Genomic DNA, 21,630 nt, shown 5'->3' with positions numbered 1-21,630 from the left:
TGGAGCCAATTTCTTTTCATTTTCCAGGATTTCCTAAAGTAGCCCCAAATGTGATATAAATATCCATCCCTTGTATGTTAATGATCCCAGACCCTTTCTGAGATGGAATACACATTTCTGAAAAGAGCTAGGAACATTTTGCATTCTGTGGCTGAGGCACTGTGAAATCCAGTTCCTGATCCCTCTGGGGCAACAAACGAGAAATATATCATTATGGTCCAGTGTGGTGATGTCCAGTGGATTTTCTGGCAGTAGACGTATCCCAGGATTCAATGAAATAGTCCATAAAAGCAAAAATCTTACAAAATTTAATCTTGAGTGACTCTTAACTTTTCTTTTTCAATTAAATTCATTAGGAAGGGAGCCAGAAACAAGACAAAAACTTCTGTCTATTTAAAGAAGTTAAGACAGAAAATTAAAATGCTCAGGAAAAAAATTACTACGTACCTACCTAGACTAAATACATACCACTGATACTTAATACACTGAGTCTTCATAAAAAAGAGCCATAAGCCGTCACCTGTCTTTCAGTGGTGTGGGCTAACCCAGACCATGACATGGGGGGGGGGGGGGGTCCATCACCTAGGGCTGTACTTGCTGCCTCTGATCAGAAATGTGGAAGCTTTATCTGTGGTTGCTAATCAGACATACTGAGCAACAAGGGGAAGCCCTGGGAAGGGGGCGGTAACCACACATCAACAGCAAAGTTCTCTCCCCGAACAGTGTCAGCCAGGCACCATCTAGTAGACACGTCAGTCAGCTAAGTTTGGCTTTTCCTCATACACCTGTCTGTAAGGAAGTAATTAAAATCATGAGAAGTCTAGTTTTGCTTATTTTCCAAGGTTAGACAAAAAAAAATCTTTTTTATCACTTTCTGACATTGACCAAGGCAATTCCAAAGGTCTGACCTGGAAATGAAAAAAATCATTCTTGGTTTTTCCTTTATTATTCTTGCATTCCAGTCTTGTTGTTATTTTAACAATGTATTACAGAAATTTTAAAACATAAAAACTACAGAATAATTTAATGAATGCTTATTTACCCATTTCCAAGCCTTGACAATTATACTCTTCCTGTCATTTGCATCTTCATCCAGTGCACACCACCCCATCATTCACCATCATCATCATCACCATCACCATTTTACAGTTCATTTAGAGGTTTAAATTTATTGTTTAAACGTACAGACCTTATCCATACAATTTTGACAAATGGAAGCACTTGTGAAACCTACAAGCCAATCGCAATATAGAATATTTCCACTTCCCCAGAAAATTTATTTATGTCCCTGCACAGTCAACCCCTCCACCTCCTAGAGGCTCCACTATTGTGATTTCATTTTCACCTTAGACTGACTCTGACATCACTAGAACATATGACATCAGGCAGTATTTGCTCTGGTGTGTCTGGCTTCTTTTGCTCCGCATAACAATGTCTGTGAAAATCATCCAAGTATTTGTGTGTAGAAGTAGTTCTGACACTTTGATTGTTGAGCGGTATCCCATTGAAGTAAAATAACACAATTTGTTCATGCATTCACTTCTTAAAGGACATTTGTGTTGTTTCCAATTGTTGTCTACCGTGAATGCACAAGTCTTTTTTGTGGATGTGTTTCCATTTTTCTGGGATAGATACATATGTGGAATTGCTGAGCAAAAGGGTAGCTGTATGTTTGACTCAATAAGAAACTGCCACAACCTTCCAAAGTCATTGTATCATTTTACACTCCCACCAGGGATATGTGAGACTTCTAGTTGATTAACATCCTTGCCACATTTTTGTTGTTTGGTCTATGATTTCATATATTCTACTGAATGGGTAATAGAGTGTTATTATCTTACCTTGTTTCTGATCTTAGAAGGAAGACATCTAGTTTCTCACCTTTAAGTATGATGTTAGAGGTGCATGTTTTGTAGCTGTTCTTTATCACGATGAGGAAGTCCCCCTGTAGTGTTAGTTTGTTGAGTTTTTGTTTTTTTGTTTTTATGATGAATGGGTGTTGAGTTTTGTCAAATGATTTTTCTGCATCTATTGATATAATTATATGATGTTTTCTTTTTCCCCGTTGATATGATGGTTTATGTTCATTGATTTTCAAATGTTGAGCCATCTTTACACACCCGGAACGAATCCCACTTGGTCCTGCTGTTTATATCTTTTTATGTATTGTTGGATTTGATTTGCTAATATTTTATTGAGGATTTTTGCAACTATATTCATAAGAGATATTGTTCTGTAGTTTTCCTTTCTTGTAATGTCTTCATCTGGTTTTGATATTAGGGTAATTCTGCCTCATAGAATGAGTTAGAAAGTTTTCCCTCTGCTTTTATTTTCTGGAAGATATTGTAAAGAATTGGTATAATTTCTTTCTTAAATGTTTGGTAGAATTCACCAGTGAAACCATCTGGGCTTGTTGCTTCTTTTTTGTGAAACATTTTAATTATTGATTTAATGTCTTTAATAGATGTAGGCCCATTCAGATTATCTGTTCCTCTTTGTGTGAGTGTTGATAGTTTGTGTCTTTTAAGGAATTAGTCCATTTTATGTACGTTATCAAATTTATGGGTTTAGGGTTATTCATAATGTTCTTTTATTATGCTTTGCATGTCTGTAGGATCAGTAGTGTTTACTTCTCTTTCATTTCTGGTTAGAGTTTTATCAATTCAAAGAACCAGATTTTGGTTTTATTAATTTTCTCTATTGATTTTGTGTTTTTGGTTTCATTGATTTATGTTTTAATTGTTATTATTTTTTAATTTCTGCTTACTTTAGATTTAATTTGATCTTTGTTTTCTAATTTCCTAAGGTGGAAGCTTAGATTATTGATTTTAGATATTTCTTCTTTTCCAATATATGCACTAAATGTTGTAAATTTCTCTGTAGGCCCTGATTTCAGTACATACCACAATTTTTGACAAGTTGTATTTTCATTTTCAGTCAATTCTAAATAGTTATAATTTTCCTGAGATTTCTATTTGACCCATGTGTTATTTAGAGGTATATTGTTAATCTCCAAGTATTTGGGAATTTTCTAACTTTTTGCTGTTGGAAAAAGTTTAATTCCATTGGCGCTCTGGAACATATATTTTATGATTTCTCTTGTTGAAAATTGGTTGAGATGTGTTAATTGGCCCAGGATGTGGTCTATTTTGGTAAATGTTCCATGTGAACTTGAGAAGAATGTAATTCTGCCCTTGTTGGATAAAGTAGGCTATTGATATCAATTAGATCTAGATGATTGGCTGGTGAGTTCAGCTATGTTCTGACTCATTTTCTGCCTGCTGGATTTGCACATTAGTGATTGAGGGGTATTGAAGTCTCCAATTATAATGGTGGATGGATCAGTTTCTCCTTGCAGTTCTGTCAGTTTTGGATCATGTATATTGATGCTCCGTTACTAGGCACATATATATTAAAGATCTTTATGTCTTCTTGGAGTGTTTTATAACTCTCAGTCAAGTCAAGGTGATTAATGTGTCTTTCGAAACTTTGCTCTCTTTACTGTTTTTTGCTTGTTTGTTTGCTCATTCTATCATTTGGGGACTTTTAAAATCTATGATTGTGGATTTGTCAATTTCTTCCCGTTATATTGTCATTTTCTTCCCTTTGAATTGTCATTTTTTTCTATAAGTGTTCTAGAGTTCTGTAAGTAGTTGTACACACAGTTAGTATTACTATGTCTTCTTGAATAATTTTAACCCTTTTGTTATTATGAAATACCCCCATTTTATCTGATATCAGAACAAACATCCCAGCTGTATTATGCTTACTATTTGTAAAGTGTTTCTTTTCTATCTTGCAGTTAATTTTTAAAGGACTATCACTCATTGCGTTTTGATGCAGTTTCAAAAGCAATGTACACTATAATGAAAAGGCCATGAAAATACTCCTCCATTTCCCAATTACATATCCATGTGAGATCAGATTTTCTCCATATGCTTTAGCCATGATACTATTTCACAAATATTGCATAGAGTAATACATATAGGAATCCAGCTCTTTTCTCTTAAGTCAGACATTAAAGAGCATTTTAAAAATGTGAAACAATGCTATCTTCTTGGTAGATTTGTTTCTACTTGGAAAAATATAACTTTTTAAATTAAAATACCTTTTAATTACCATGCTGTTTTCTAAATTTTTATTGTTAAGTGAATTAATATAAAATATTTTTAGAATTACTCAGTTTTGATTTCCAATATAGTAAGTTTTGATATAACCCCCATCAACAAAGGCTCTGTGGTGTCATTAATAAGTTTTAACTGTGGAAAGTGTTCTTAAGACCAAAAAGTTTGAAACCACCATTCTAGGGATTGTAGGGATTATAATATGTATCCTTAACCTGTCCCAATACTCTAAGTTAATATTATATATGTAAAATGTAAAACTTTTGCACTACACCTCCTTTTACCCCATCTCTGTCCTTTGTCTTATATTTTAGTTCTACAAATGTTATTAATCTCACAATGTAGTGTTCTTTTTGCTTTAAACAGTCATTTGACGTTTTTAAAAAATTAAGAAAAGAGAAAAAAAGTTTTGGTTTTTTTTTTTTTACATATTTGCCATTTTTAGTCTTCATTTCTTCCTGTTTCTATGTTTCACTTATTCCTTGACTACATCCTCAAGAACCTTCTGTTATATATTTTATATATTGTTTATTTGTTTCTACTGGTGATTAACTCTCTCAACTTTTATATATGTGAAAAATATTGTTCTCATCTTTAAATATTATTTTCACTAGAAATAGAAATCTGTAGAAAAACATTTTTTTAACCTTTCAGATATTCTTTCATTGTCTTTTGGTTGCATTATGTTTGGCAGGCAGATTTCTTTCATTTTTATCATTTTTAATCTATTTTAAACGTCTCTCTTTTTGGCTGCTTTTATGATTTCTATCCTTGTTTTTAAGCACTTTCAGTGTAATGTGCTGAGGTCTCGTTTTCTTTCTGTTTTTCTTAGCATTTGTTCAGATTCTTGGTCTGTGTATTTTATTATATTTGGAAAAACTTTGGCCATATTTTCTCCCAATATTTTTCTTCTCATTTTCTTTTCTTTCCGAGACTCAAATAAGACATATTTTAGAATGCTGATTACCCTACTTATGCTCATTTCATTTTAAAAAACTTTTTTCCCTCTCTAAATGAGTTTGGATGTCTATTAACTTGTTTTGAAGTTCCTTGAAGCTTTTTTCTGCAGTGTCCAATCCTCCCATGTGAAATTTTAGATTGTAGATATTATATATTTTATTTCTTATATTCTATTTAGTTCCTTTTAGGTTTCCATGTCTCTGCAGAAATAATTAATCTTTTCATCCATTATATCGCTCTAGCCTTTAAAATGTTGATAATAGTTGTTTTAAAGTACTGTCTCCTAATTCCAATACCTAGAACATCAGTGGGTCTGCTTCTAGTGATTGTGTTTTCTTTTGATTATAAGTCACAGGGTCCCATTTTGTCACATGTTTTATACTTGTTTACATAATTTTGTATAACCTGCATTTGAGACTGAAGCATAATTCTATATTATTTATTTCAGAGAAAGTGCAAACCTTTTCCTACCTCTGTTAGGAAGAGGGCCAGATCATTCAGGTTCCTCACAGAGCTGAGCTGATGTGGGCTATGCTTCAGCTTTAATTACATTCAGTATGCCTATAGTTACTTCAGCTCTCAACCTCCAGCTCTGCCTCTATTTTTTGATTTTTTATTTTATTTTATTTAAATTCACTTTTAAGATTGACTCACAGCTTGAAACATAAAACTAAGATTTTGAAATCATGAACTGTATGACCACTGATACTCAGAATCAACATGCTCCACCTGAGAAGTGACCTAGGGTGAGGGTGCCCATCACATACTGTAGGTAGTGGACACTTAGAGCCACTGTGAACTCATGTGAGGCACCAGGAATCTCTCACCCCAGAGAATGGCATTACAAATTTGAAATAGGATTATTTTAATTTGACCTTAGGATCAAAGTGAGAGAACTAGTATTTTCTGCCATGATCATTACCCTTTTGATCCCTCCACACAGATATGACAAGGGAATTTATAGAAAAGTTTTGAACACAGATCTTCCCAGATATTTATTTTCCTGGAGAGAGTAAATTAAAATTAATAGACAAGTGAAATGTTCCATTGGAGACTCCATAATTTTGTCATCCCCAGACAGATCATGTCACGTTTCTGGACACTAAAATTACAGGCCTGCAGAGAGATGAGCTAATGACACCCTTGCCTTAAAACTGTGTGGGTTCTTCTCACATACACAGATCACCCCACACGACCATCTGGGTAAGTGCCTCTTTATTCCACACACTTAGAATCAGTGTGTGGGCAGGATCTAGGCAGGCTGGAGGAGGAGGCAAATTTGGTCTAATAGTGATGCTTTTTTGTAGCCTCAGATGAGCCATCCTGCTCTAACCATCTCCCACAGCTCAGAGGATTGTCTTCTTGCTAATGGAGTCGAGGAAATGTTCCTGTTAGTGTAGTTAGTCCTTTAATTTGGTAACTCATAAAAATAGTGGGTTTTTTTCATGTGAAATACTGAATTAATGAGTTTCAGATATGCATTTATTTCCCTGAATAAAGTTACTTTTATTTACTTGCTATTTTGATTCTCAGGGAAGATATTGTATTATATTGTCATTTTAGAGTAGAATATTACTAATATATATTAATCTTCCTCTTAAAGGGATAAATTTTAGCTCTGGGTTTTCATTATTATGATTTATTTATTTATTTTCGGGCTGCATTGGGTCTTTGTTGCTGCGTGCGGCTTTCTCTAGTTGCGGCGAGCGGAGGCTACTCTTCATTGCGGTGCGTGGGCTTCTCATTGGGTGGCTTCTCTTGTTGCGGAGCACGGGCTCTAGGTGCACGGGATTCAGTAGTTGTGGCACATGGGCTTAGTTGCTCCCTGGCACGTGGCATCTTCCCAGACCAGGGCTCAAACCCATGTCCCCTGCATTGGCAGGCGGATTCTTAACCACTGTGCCACCAGGGAAGCCCTGGGTTTTCATTAAATATGCTCAGTTTCGCTTCTCTTATTTTCATAAATCACTTAGAACATTTTTAAATAAGTGCCCTCTGTAGTTTGGATTGTTTATAGAAACTAAGTATTTAGAAGAAAACAAGGTTCTTTGTTTAAAACATCATTTTGTAAAAAGAGTTTAACCTCACATTTCTACAAAATATTTACCAGTATTTTCTCATGAAGATCTTTCTTGTCCCAGTTTTAATCCATAAGTTTCAAATTAATGTAGACAGAACTATGCTCTAGCAGCTGGGGAATTTCAAATCAGACGACATTGAAAATGAGGCTGTAATCACATAAAAAATAAAGAAAACACAGTGCTCATGATAGACATGTCCCCTGCCTGTCTACAGAAGACCTAAGAATAGAATCTTACAGTATTTGGTGAGGAGAAAGTTTATTTGTGTCTACTTATCTTTTCTCCCTAGGTTATTCATTTAAAAAATACCTGTTCCCTTTCATTAAGGATATGCCAGAACCCATTTCATTAGGAGGAAAATTTGGAAGAAAATATTTTCATCTGCCCTGATCTCTATGCTTGGGATTTAGATTTAGATCATGAATTTTTTATGAGATAAATGTGAACTAATCTCCCTTTTCTGCTACTAAAATACAAAGAAGATGATAAATTAAAGTAAAAACTGTGAAGCAGGTAAGCCAGACTGCTTTTTGCCATTAATGGGATGATCATGGAAACTGATTCTCACGTAGGACTATTTGGGTTTCCCACTAATGACCGCTTAGTATTTGTGATAAAACACCTCTGGGGTTTTCCTTTGTCTTTGGAATAATGATTACTCTTCTTTTGATTTTTTTCAGAATAGATGTAAAAATATTGATGCTGTAAATGCCCAGATACCCACGTGTAAGCAACCACTGTGAGCTGTAATCCTTGAAATTTGTAAAAGCAATAGATAATTCTCACTCATGTGTCTTAGGTAACCGCTGCTATTAGTGTATTCAAATGTAACTCAGGTTTTTCTTTTTCATTCTCCTGGAGTTCATATATTTTACAGATGCTCTGTGCACATCACTCACGTCTAGGTGGTGATGATTTTGCTTCCTTGACTGTGCCAGCTCTTTCTCCATGGTCCTCTTCCCAGTTCTCCAGCTAGAATTGTGCCACAAGGTACAACATGTTGTCCAATAAACCCTCAGTCCAAACCCACGTACATGGCACATTGTCGATCTCACCTCCCAGATCCTTCCTGTTCATTTCTACTTTATAAAAGAGGATAACAATGATGAAAAGGAAGGTGATACGTTATATGATAATAAACCAAAATATGGGGCTTCCCTGGTGGCGCAGTGGTTAAGAATCTGCCTGCCAATGCAGGGGACACGGGTTCAAGCCCTGGTCTGGGAGGATCCCACATGCCGCGGAGCAACTAAGCCCGTGAGCCACAACTACTGAGCCTGCGCGTCTGGAGCCTGTGCTCCGCAACGGGAGGGGCCGCGGCAGTGACAGGCCCGCGCACCGCGATGAAGAGTGGCCCACGCTCGCCGCAACTAGAGAAAGCCCTCGCACAGAAACGAAGACCCAACACAGCCAAAGATAAATAAATAAATAATTAAAAAATAAATAAATAAACCAAAATATGCTCTTTCATCTGTCTACAGCACATTGCTAAGTACTGAACATAAATCGTATTATTTGTACATCATCTCCATCCTAAGAAATGTGCATTATTATGCTCATGTTGTACAATGAAAACAGATGTTCTGTCCCTTCCTTCACCCTGTAATCTGTCCCCAAGGTCATAACACCCACATCTGCCTTGGAGGCTGGCGAGGGGTTTCCTCCTTCCATTCATACTCTGCACTTCTCTGACCCCTGGCTTGAATGAAATGACCTCAGCGTTCTTCAGTAGTTTGTGGCCCATTTGATGACACTGTGTATCACATGATTACCCATGATTCAGATACTTGCACAGTGATACAATGTCTAAAGTGATTGCTTCCTTGATCAGTTTATTAAAGGGAATCTCAGCTGTGTTACCTTTCTCCTGAGGGAAGCTCAGCCTTCGCTATCGGTTATAGCAGCTCCTGGTGGTAATTTTTCCAAATGAATTCTTATGTTTCTCTTTGACATTTATCACTCCATTTATGTTTTGTTTTGTTTTGCCTGTTTTTTTCTTTTGTTTTTGTTTCCTAATTTTCCCACTTGGCTTTTCTTTCCTCTTTAACAATGTAGCCTCTTAGAATATGACCTGTTTCAGAATTTTCCTTTATGTTATTTTTCCTGTGATTTATGAGCACAACCTCCAGTCCCTTTGAGGGCATCTATTTTTCTCAGGTATATAAAATGAGATTTTTGTGTTTGGTACATTAGGCGAACCAGGTACCATCTGAACATCAATCATTCCTAAGAGCCTTATTTGAGGAGGGTCTCCTAGATTATCCTACTGATGGGAAGAGTTTCTATTCCGTCACTCTGCACTCCTAAACAGTGGTGTGCAATTCAGGTGGTGAATGGGATGAAGCGTGGCTGTGAGAGGACACACAATAGAATTTATTTTAGCTTGTTTTAATGAAATGTTCATAACCTCCAGAATATGTTTTCTCATATAGCACAGAAATAGCTATATATCTTTCTTTGTCATACTTACATAAAAATAAAGAACATAGATTTTGGGGGGGGGGTGTCTTACTGATACAGTTGTGTATGATCTGTGAAGTCTGGATACAGTTGAATGATTAGAGTCATAATGCCTGTTGTCTCTCCTGGCACTCCATGCAAGCTTAACGTACGTGGGTGTCTTTGAATGTGTTAATTTTTGTCACCTTCCTTGATCAATATTCTGGAGAAAGGAGATCAACTTTTCTGCACCTACTGTGGAATATTCCTATAGAGAAAGAAGATTTACCAGTGGTTTTAATAATGACTGTTGACTTTGAAAAGTAAAAAGTAAGGGAAACATAAGCAAATAACTTCTATATAGTATGACAATTAATTGTAGAGTTACCACTAGAGCCCAGCCCAGTAATGGGATACATTATCCACCATGATTGCAAAAGGGTGGGTCAGGGGAGAGAACTACAGTGACATCCAGGCAGGTGTGAAGGTGGACTTGAGCACTGAAGGGTGAAAAAGGTTGCATCAGGATCAATCCACATGTTTTGAGGATGGCAATAGTGTTGGTTGAAAATGGTGAAGAGAATTTTTTTGTGGTAAGGAGAGTTTTTCTTGCTTTTCTCTTCAGACATTTACTATAAATAAATGTCCCCATAGAGGTGGATAAAAGTAAACTCTCCAGTTCTGTTGATATAAGAAATGCCTTTTTCTCCGAAGTTGGAATCGGGATCTCAGCCAACACCATCCTTCTTCTCTTCCACGTCCACACCTTCCTTCATGAGCACAGACTCAAGCCCACGGATCTGACGATTAGTCACTTGGCCCTTATCCACATAGTCATGCTAGTAACCATGGGGTTCATAGGCACAGATATTTTGGGGTCTCAGAAAACTTGGTATGACATCAAATGTAAAATCGGTTCTCTACTTGTACAGGTTGATGAGGGGCCTCTCCATTTGTACCACCTGCCTGCTCAGTGTCCTCCAGGCCATCACCCTCAGCCCCAGAAACTCCTGCTTGGCAAAGTTCAAACATAAATCATCACATCACAACCTACATTGCTTTCTCCTCCTCTGGGTCTTTAATATGTCCATTAGTAGTCACTACGTAGCCTCAACCATTACCACACCCAATGTGACCTCAGACGTCTCCTGGTTATCACTGAATGCTGCTCTCTTTGGCCCCTGAGTTACTTTCTCAGGTATGTATATTTCTCACTAGTGACTTTCTGGGATGTCTCCCTTATAGGACTCATGGCCCCCTCAAGTGGATACATGGTGATTCTCTTGTACAGGCATAAGAGGCAGTCCCAGCACCTTCACAGCACCAACCTTTTAACAAAAGCACCCCCAGAAGAAAGGGCCACCCAGACCATTCTGTTCCTTGTGAGTTTCTTTGTGGTCATATACTTTTTGGACTCCATCATCACTTCCTTCTCAGGAATGTTGAGGAACAGTGACCCAGTTCTTCTCCTTGTCCAGATGCATGTGGGCAATGGCTATGCCACCATCAGTCCTTTAGTGTTAATCCGTACTGAAAAACGAATGGCCAAGTTCTTAAAATTCACATAGGGGAAGGACAGTAGATGTCTAATTGTTCAGTGATGGGTAACTTCTCTTCAGTGAGCCAATTCACTGGTTTCAGAATGATTAATAGTGGTGTAGAGGATATGCTCTCTTGAATAATTTAAATGTATGGAATTATGCTTTTTCTATTAAACATATTTATATATGTGGCTGACAAGTACCTAATAGATAGTTTAACTGTACAACTATCTAAGAAAACACGAACTTCTAATGCTAATCAGTCTCATAAGAACCAGAGCTCTTACATAGTTTCAAACTCTAAAGTGACAGGAAATAGAGCAATTATTGTCTGGAGATGGACGAAGGGACCAAGAAGAAACAAGAAAACATAACAACAGGGCACAAGGGAAATTTTGGGGGTGACTGTGGTTGTAGTTTTACATGTTGTACATGTTGATGTATGTCATTTGTATATGTTTAATATTTACAGTTTATTTTATGTCAGTTATACCTCAAGAAAGCTGTAAAAATAATTGGAAAAAAGGCAACATAAAACCTGGATTAACGATTTGATTACTTTAACAACTAATTAAATAATATGTGTGTATGTATGTCTATATGTGTGTACAGAATATTAGTAACTTTGTATAAAGTAATGTTTAAATATTGACCATGTACAATATCTGAAAAAAGCTCTACATATTCCATAAATATGTAATCTTACAGTCTTAATTATCTAGACATAATTTAATAAAATCAGCAAATAATAACAGAAGTATAACAAGTGGAATTATCCATTCCCTTGCAAAATCTATAAACCCTTGTGAAAAATCATTGCAATATATATATAAGTGCAAAAATGAAGCTACATAGAGGAAGGCAGAATAGAACATGAATTCCAACGTTTAATCCCATATGTCAGCTTTGGAAACCAGAAAGTCAATAATTTTAACCATTGCTATATCCTTTTTAATAGCATGATGATTACAATATCAAATTCTGGTGTTATTTCAGTTTTTAAAAAGGAAATCAAATCATTAAACTTATCATTATTATTACAGAGCATACTACAGAAGCAGTGCAGAATACACATATCACAAAGTCAAGATTTCTCACAATTTTCTCCCTGCAATACTTTATTTGTGTGATGTGAGTCTGAGAATCACGTTCCTCATGCACATAATTGAATATTATTTTTCTGGGTGATAAGCAAAAGAAAATTCATTCTCAAAAAGTTCCTTGGATTAAAATAACTTTATAGGGCCAAAATCTAAAATTGCAGATTATTACAAAATCTAATTTCTATAGAAATTAAAGAGGAAAAAATTGTCCCAAAACTGCAGATATTGGAATAACCACAAATGTAATATAAACATGACATACATTAAAGAAATAAAAAAGGACATGAAAATTCTAGACATGAAATGAAATTTTTAGAAATTGAAATTAAAAACTACTGTCCAGTTCTAGACCAGTGGAATCCATTCCTCTTGTTAATTACAGCTGAAATATTTGGACAAAATATTTTTTCAAAACTACCTGAGGACTCTGAAAAGTACACAAAAACAGGCCAATTGTGGAAGAAGTCAGAACTTGGAGATGCATCCTACATAGGTATCAATTTTCCATTTCTTTTCTCACACGGACTTCTAAAAATCTCATGAATTTACATGGCAATGTTAATAGAAATCATATACTTCTGGCCAGTGGAGCCAGGAAAAGGGGCCTGTGAGGGCCAGAGACTGTTGGAGGGAATCCCAGAGGGAAGAGAACCAGAGAAGGGCCTTTCTAATTCTGTGTATGCCCTTGCACAAGTCTCGGCGTAACCCGGTACACATACTGAACAAACCTAAACCAACATAGCTCAGATTGGAACAAACACAAACAGAAGATGAAACAGAACTATCAGTTTGCCTTCTAAAACAAAAACATAGACATTCTCCAGAGGATTGTAACAGGACTAAAAACATAGCATAATATTTAAAAGTCCAAGATACAATTCAAAATTACTCAACATATAAAGAACCAGGAACATGTGACCAATACTAAGGTATAATAAATACATAGAAGCCAAACCTAGACTCAAAGAAGCTGTTATAAGTTATAAATATAACATATGTTATATATTTATTTATATTGTAAATATTTATAATATGATATATTTCTAACATAGAATATAAATGTGATCCATAAGGGAAGAAAAATACACTAAAAAATGAATGAAAAGATAGGATTTCTCAGTAGAGAAATAGAAATTATAAAAAAAAACCAAATGGAAAATTTAGAACTGAAATATCTTACAACCAAATTAAAATCTTCCTTGATAGTCTCAATAGTGAATGGAGATGACAGAGAAAATAATCAACAAACTTGATGAAAGACCAGTAGAGAAAAAGAGAAAATGGACTGAAAGAAATGGACAGAGCTTCGAGGTTCTACCAGACAATATCTAAAGGTCTAAGGTATATGTAATTAGTGTTATGATAAGAGAGAAGGAAAAGGGAAAAATATTTGAAAAAAAGAATAGCCAGAAAACTACCCAAATGTGACAAGTGACATAGATTTATCAATTTGGAAGTTCAGCAAACCCCAAACAGGGTAAATTCAAAGAAAATGAAGCCTAGATAGATCATAATAAAACTTCTAAAACCCAAAGATGTAAATATCTTGGAAGCAGCCAGAGGTAGAGGATACATTAAAAGTGGGAAAACAATGATTGGAATGACCATGGGTTTTTCATCAGTAACAATGGATGTCAGAATGCAGTGAAAATATCTTTAAAGTGCTATAAGGAAACAAAACAAAACAAAACAAAAAAACCTGTTAACCCAGAACATTATATGCAGCAAAAGGATCCTCAACTGAAGTAGAACTTAAAGAAGTATTTGCAAGCATATCTACTCTACAAGGTATGCTAAATAAAGTACTTCATTCTGAAGGATGAGGGAAACTTGGATCTTTAGGACTTAAAGGATAGCACAGAAACGGTAAATGTATGGGTAACAAGAAAACACTACTTTTATTCCTTCTTAGATTTTCTTTAAAATACACAAGACTGTTTAAGGCAAAATTTCTAACACTTGGACTGGGGATTTTCTGTGTGCAAATGTACTACCTATAACAATGATGGTGGTGTAAATGAACCTATATGATATTAAAAATTTGGTGGTTTATATGAATTGCTGCTATTATTAATTCTAGGTAGATCATGAAAAGTTAGATATATACATTAATTTTCCTAGGGTAATAATGAAGAAAATAATTCAAAGACATATCACCAAAATTCCAGTTGATAAATTAGAATACTGATATTATTCAAATAATTCAAAAGCAAGCAGGAAAAGAAGGAGAAGGGGAAGGAGAAGAAGAACCGCAGCAGGAGCAGCAACAACACCCATAGGGGACACACAGAAACAAATAAAGAAAAATGATAGATCTCAGTCCAACCATATTGATAATTACATAAAATGTTGATAATCTAAACTGTCAGATTAAAAGGCAAAGATAGACATGGTAAATAGAAAACAAGTCCCTATTATATGTTTTCTAAAATAGGAATATTAAATATGGAGTAAAAGAGATACACCATTTAAAGAGTAAGCATAAGAAATCTCAAGTTGCTATTTTAATACCAGATAAAGTAAACATAAAGATGAAGCATTTACGATAACAAGAGAGAGATTTCCCAATGATAAAGGCAAAACTTTATCAGGAAGGCATAACAAATGTAAACGTGTATTCACCTATGCATATGACCTCAAATGCATGAGGCAAAAATTGAGAGAAATCAAGAGAGATAAATACAGTCATGGTGGGAGATTTTAACACCCCTCTCTCAGAAATTAATAGTAGAAAAATTCAGAAAAGACATAGTAGTTTGAACAACACTATCAATGACCTTGCTCTAATTATCGAATACAGAGACCTACATCCCAAAACTGTAGAATATTTTTTTCATGCTCATGGTACACCAAGATAAGTCATATGCTGGGACATAAAACAAGCCTCAGTAAATTTAAGAGAAACAAAACTATACAGAGTTGTTTTCTCTTACCACAAGCAACTTGAATAGAAATCCATAAAAACAATATACCTAGGAAGGAAAGAAAAATCATCTGACAATTATAGAAAAAATTAATGAAGCTGAAAGCTATTTCCAAGATCAAAAATTACAAATTCTTGGGACTTCCCTGGTGGCACAGTGGTTGAGACTCCACGCTCCCAAGGCAGGGGGCCGGAGTTCGATCCCTGGTCAGGGAACTAGATCCCACATGCATGCTGCACCTAAGAGTTTGCATGCTGCAACTAAGGAACCTGCCTGCCGCAACGAAGACAGGGCCCAAATAAATAAATAAATAAATAAGTAAATTAAAAAAAAAAATTACAAATTCTTAGCTATGTTGATCAACAAAAAAGAAAAAACAAATCACCGATATTAGGATTTTAAAAAGGTTTAACAAAATGAATGGATAAACAAGATGTGGTATATATACACAGTGGAATACCACTCAGCCATAAAAAAAGACTGAAAATTTTGCCATTTGCAACAACATGGATGGACTTGGAGAGTATTATGGTAATTGAAATAAATCAGACAGAGAAAGAGAAATACTGTATGACATCACTTATATGTGGAACCTAAAAACATATGACAAACTAGTGAATATAACAAAAAAGAAGCAGACTAACAGATACTGAGAACAAACTAGTGGTTACCAGTGGGGAGAGAGAAGGGGGTAGAAGCGATATAGGGGTAGGGGACTTAGAGGTACAAACTTATGTATAAAATAAGCTACAAGGATATATTGTACAATACAGGAATATAGCCAGTATGTTATAGTAACTATAAATGGTGTATAACCTTTAAAAATTGTGAATCACTATATTGTACACCTGAAACGTATAATATTGTACATCAACTATACTTCATTTAAAACAAATGGGTTAATGGGACTTCTGGTTTCTGGTTCTGCATGTAAGGAGCTTGGAAGTCGCCGCTCCAGTCTAACAAATAAATGGCTCAACAGATTGAAAAACCATTAACTCATCTTGGATCCAATTGAGAAGGGAAGACATAGGGTAAACCACAGCCCCCAAGGTTGGAGAGACAGGCAAATACAGGAAGACATGGATTACTAAAGCAGAGGCTCACAAGTGGAAATTGCTGCAAGAGCCAGTGCCAGGGTAGGAAGACCTGAACTGTAATTAAAGGATTGCTGGAGATTCAGTGTGGACAACTCAGAGAGTTAAAAACTCCAAGGGGACTCAGTCCTTGGTGGGGGTGGTGGAGAGACACGATATTGGGAGATTTACCTTCAGGAGTTCCACTGTATTCCCACAGTTAATGTCAAAGAAAAATCCCCTCTGGCTTCCTGGAGGGGAAGGGGAAAAGGAACCATTTAAAAATAAACTAGAGCACTCTGTTCTTTACAAACCCTGCCCTCAGAGGAAGCTGGTTAACCGGTGGCTAAACTGGGGTATTATCAGAGCCTAACTGACCCAGGTAAGGGGAATACCCAACTCCAGCTCTCTCTAGCCATTCTGTCCCACCTTAAGGGGGAGAAAAAAACTGAGAAACAATTGTGAAGTTCACAGCCGAGAGGCATGGGCTCGCTGACAAATTGCGACCTAATCATAGAAATAGAGAATGCTTCCCCTCTTCTCATACCTCACAACCACATTTCTAGTGGATTCACACATTTGATGACTATAATACAATATTGTTGTCTGTATTCACTGTACTGTGCATTAGATCACTAGAGTTTATTTACTACTCATTCTAACTTTGTACCCTTAAACATCTGTCCTTTCCACCCACCCCCGTCTCCTGGTAACCATCATTTTACTGTTTTTATGAGTCTGGCTTTCTTAGATTTCATATATAAGTGGTAATCATTCAGTACTTTACTTTCTGACTTATCTCACTTAGCATAATGTGCTTAACACATTATGCTAAGTGAGATAAGTCAGAAACAAATTATAAACAAATTTATATAAATATAAATAAATATAAAATAAATTTTAAAAAATATTGGAAAGATCTATCTTATTTGTGTTCAAGGAAATAGAAGGGAATTTGAGCATCTTACTCTGAGAAATATTTGGTACAGAGTTCTTGATTACAAGATCAGGGAAAGGAAATGTAACAATAGATGGAAACTGACAATAGAAATTCTTTATTAGGAAGGAAAAGAAAGTGAAATGAACACCTTGAACAAAAAAGCAGTTGAAATGGAAATGAGGAAACAATAAAGTAAAGCAAGTATAAACATGAAGGAAATGAAAAAAATTAAACATGTTGTCACAAATGGCAGGATGTCCTCCTTTCTCATGTATGAATAAAAAATGCTGCAAGAACATGGAGGTGCATATAGCTCTTTGAAATCCTGTTTTCATTTCCTTTGGGTATTTACCTAGAAGTGGAATTGCTAGATCATGTAGTAGCTCTATTTTGAACTTTCTGAGGAAACTCTATATTGTTTTCCATAGTGGTTGAACCAATTTGCATTCCTACCAACTTTGTACAATCTTCCACATCCTCAGCACTTGTTATCTCTTTTCTCCTTGATGATAGCCATTCTAACAGCTGCAAGGTGATATCTCATTGTGATTTTAATTTGCATTTCCCTGATGATTAGTGATGTTGAGCATCTTTTCAAGTACTTGTTGGCTGTTTGGATGTCTTTAGAAAAAAGTCTATTTATTTAGTTCTGTGCATTTTTCAATTGGATTTGTCATTGTTGTTGTTATGCATTCTTTATATATTTTAAATATTCACTCCTTATCTGATACAGTCTTCCCTCAGTATCCATGAAAGATTGGTTCCAGGACCCCCCATGGATACCAAAATTCACAGATGCTCAAGTCCCTTATATAAAATGGTGTAATATTTGTGTATAACCTACACACATATTCCCATATACTTTAAATCATCTCTAGATTACTTATAATACATCATACAATGTAAATGCTATGTAAGTAGTTGCCAGCATGTGACAAATTCAAGTTTTGTTTTTTGGAACTCTCTGGAATTTTTTTCAAAGATTTTTGATCTGAGGTTGGTTGAATCTGAAGATGCAGAACACACAGATATGGAGGACTGTGTATGGTGTGCAAAATTTTTCTCCCATTCTGTAGGCTGCCTTTTCATTTTATTAATTTCATTATTTTTTTCTTTTCCTGTGAGGAAGCTTTTAAGTTTAACGTAATCCCATTTTAAAAATTTTGCTTCTGTTGTTTGTGCTTTTGGTGTCATATCCACAAAATTGCCAAGACCAATATTGAGGAGTTTCTTCCCTATGTTTTCTTCTAGATGTTTTACAGTATCAGTCTTATATTTCAGTCTCTGACCATTTCAAGATAATTTTTGTGAGTGCTGTAAAATAAGGGTCCAATTTCATTGTTCTGCATGTGTTTATCCAGTTTTCCCAAAATCATTTTTTGGAGAGACTATCCTTTCCCCATTGAATGTTCTTGGTTCCCTTGTTGAATATTGACTGTATTAGCAGGAATTTAATTTAATTCTGGGCTCTCTATTCTAGGCAATTGATCTGTGTCTTTTTTCCCCAGTACCATACTGTTTTAATTACTATAGCTTTGAAGTATAGTTTGAAATCAGGAGTGTGACACCTCTGGCTTTGTTTTTTTTTCCCCTCAGGATTGCTTTGGATATTTGAGGTCTTTTGTAGTTCAGTACAAATTTTAGGATTGTTTTTTCTGTGAAGAATGCCATTAAAATTCTGATGGAAATTGCATTGAATCTACGGATGGTTTTCAATGTTATGGTCATTTTAACAATATTAATTCTTCTGATCCATGAACACAGGATGTCTTTCCATTTGTTTGTATCTTCTATTTCTTTCAACAAAGTGGTGAAAAAAAATGTAGTTTTCAATGTACAGACATTTCACTTCCTTGGTTAAATTCATTTGTAAGTATTTTATTGTTTTTCATGCTATTGTGAATGGGATAATTTTCTTTACTTCTTTTTCAGATATTTCATAATTAGTGTATAGAAATGCAGCTCATTTCTATATGTTGATTTTATATCCTGCAACTTTATTGAAATCATTGATTAGTTCCAACAGTTTTTGGGGGAGTCTTGGGATTTTCCATATACAAAATTATATTCTCTGCAAATAGCAACAATTTTACTTCTTCCCTTCAGATTTTGATGCCTTTTATTTCTTTGCCTTGCCTAATTGCTCTAGCTAGGACTTCCAGTAGGACATTGAATAAGAGTGGTGAGAGTGGGTGTATCCTTGTCTTGTTCCTAATTTTAGAGGGAAAGCTTTCAATTTTTCTCCATTGAGTATAGTTAGTTGTGAGTTTGTCATAAATGGTCTTTATTATGTTGAGGTATGTTCCTTCTGTATCCAATCTTTGAGGGTTTTTTTAAAATTTATTTATTTATTTATTTATTTTTGGCTGAGTTGGGTCTTTGTTGCTGTGTGCAGGCTTTCTCTAGTTGCGGCGAGTGGGGGCTACTCTTCATTGCAGTGTGTGGGCTTCTCATTGCGGTGGCTTCTCTTGTTGCAGAGAGTGGGCTTTAGGTGTGCGGGCTTCAGTAGTAGTGGCTCTTGGGCTCTAGAGCGCAGGCTCAGTAGTTGTGGCGCACAGGATTAGTTGCTCCGCAGCATGTGGGATCTCCCCAGACCAGGGCTCGAACCCACGTCCCCTGCATTGGCAGGCAGATTCTTAACCACTGTGCCACCAGGGAAGCCCTCTTTGAGGGTTTTTAATCATGAAAGATGTTGTATTTTGTCAAGTGCCTTATCTGCATCTATCAAGATGATTATGTGATTTTTATCTTTCATATTATTAATGTGATATACTACACTTATTAATTTTCATACGTTGAAACATTCTTGCATCCAGGGATAAATTCCATTTGGTCATGGTGTGTAATACTTTCAATGTAGTGTTCAATTCAGTTTGCTAATGTTTTCTGAGAATTTTTGCATCTATATTCATCAGGGATATTGGTTTATAGTTTTTTTTCTTTTGTGTTATTATCTGGCTTTGATATCAGGATAGTGCTGGCCTTGTAGAATGAGTTTGGAATTGTTCCCTCCCCCTCAATTTTTCAGAAGTTTTTGAAAAGAATTGGTGTTAATTCCTCTTTAAATGTTTCGTAGAATTAGCCAGTGAAGCCATCTGGTCCTGGGGTTCTGTGTGGGGAGGGTTTTGATTACTGAGTCAATGTCTTTACTCATTATAGATCTGTTCAGATTTTCTATTTCCTCCTGATTCAGACTTGGTAGGTTGTGTGTTTCTAGAAATTTATCCATTTCCTCTAGGTTATCTAATTTATTGGCATATAATTGTTCATAGTAGTCTCTTATGACCCTATGTATTTCTACAGTATCAGTTGTAATGTCTCCTCTTTCATTTTTGATTTTATTTATTTGAGTCTTCTTTTTTACTTGGTGAGTCTAACTAAAGGTTTTCCAATTTTGTTTATCTTTTCAAAAAACCCACTCTTAGTTTCATTGGTCTTGTCTTTTTTTTCTGGTCTCTATTTCATTTATTTCCTTTATGATCTTTATTATTTCCTTCCTTCTGCTAACTTTGGGCTTAATTTATTCTTTTTCTATTGTTATAAGATGTGAAGTTAAGTTGTTTATTTGAGATCTTTTGAATATATCAGTATATGCATTTATCTCTATAAACTTTCATCTCTAGACTGCTTTTGCTGCATCTTGTAAGTTTTGATATGTTGTGTTTCCATTTTCATTTGTTTCAAGATATTTTATTTTTCTTTTGATTTCTTTATTGACCCATTATTTGTTCAGAAGTGTGTTACTCATTTCCACATATTTGTAGATTTTCCAGCTTTTCTCTTGCTGTTGATTTCTAGTTTCATACCCATTGTGGTCAGAAAAGATAGTTGGTATGATTTCAGTCTTAAGTTTGCTAAGATTTATTTTGTGTCCTATCATATGCTCTATCCTGGAGAGTGTTTCATGTGTACTTGAAAGGAATGTGTATTCTGCTGCTGTTGGTTGGAATACTCTATATATATCTGTGAAATCCAGTTGGTCTAAAATATGGTTCAATTCCAAGGTTTCCTTGTTGATTTTTTTGTATGGATGATTCATCCATTGCTGACAGTAGGATATTGAAGTCCTCTACTGTTATTGTATTGTTGTTTATTTCTCCATCAGATCTGTTAGTATTTGCTTAATATATTTTGGTGCTCTAATGTTGGGTGCATATATATTTATGGTTGATATATGTTCTTGATATATTGACCCTTTTATCATTATGTAATGACCTTCTTTGTCTCTTGTTACTACTATCGGTTTGAAGTCTATTTTGTCTGATATTACTATGGCTGTCCCCACTTTCTTTTGGTTCCCACTGGCTAGGATGTCTTCTTCCATTCTCTCACTTTGAGCCTGTGTATGTCTTGACAGCTGTAATGAGTCTCCCATAGACATCATATAGTGGGTTCTTATTTTTCTTATTCATTCAGCCACTCCATGCCTTTTGATTTGTAAA

At 35.4% G+C, this 21,630-nt stretch overlaps 1 protein-coding gene and 1 long non-coding RNA gene across 2 annotated transcripts in view; both read left to right on the top strand.

Annotated features, from left to right (window-relative positions):
• LOC309638046 overlaps nucleotides 1-21,630 on the top strand; it is a 53,440-nt gene that overhangs the window by 7,050 nt on the left and 24,760 nt on the right. The gene's annotated exons all lie outside the window — the stretch shown is intronic.
• LOC309638153 (vomeronasal type-1 receptor 90-like) lies at nucleotides 10,032-15,302 on the top strand (the record flags this gene model as incomplete). Its single annotated transcript, XM_082413763.1, is given in 4 exon segments — nucleotides 10,032-10,083; nucleotides 10,259-10,518; nucleotides 10,520-10,745; nucleotides 10,748-15,302. Coding segments are annotated over 4 exon segments (963 nt in total). The 3' UTR covers nucleotides 11,173-15,302.

The sequence above is a fragment of the Balaenoptera physalus genome (assembly GCF_965194825.1).
Source record: "Balaenoptera physalus genome assembly, chromosome: 11".
Lineage (NCBI taxonomy): Eukaryota > Metazoa > Chordata > Mammalia > Artiodactyla > Balaenopteridae > Balaenoptera > Balaenoptera physalus.
Note: the sequence above shows the minus strand (reverse complement) of the source record. Positions and strands in the feature narration are given on the sequence as shown.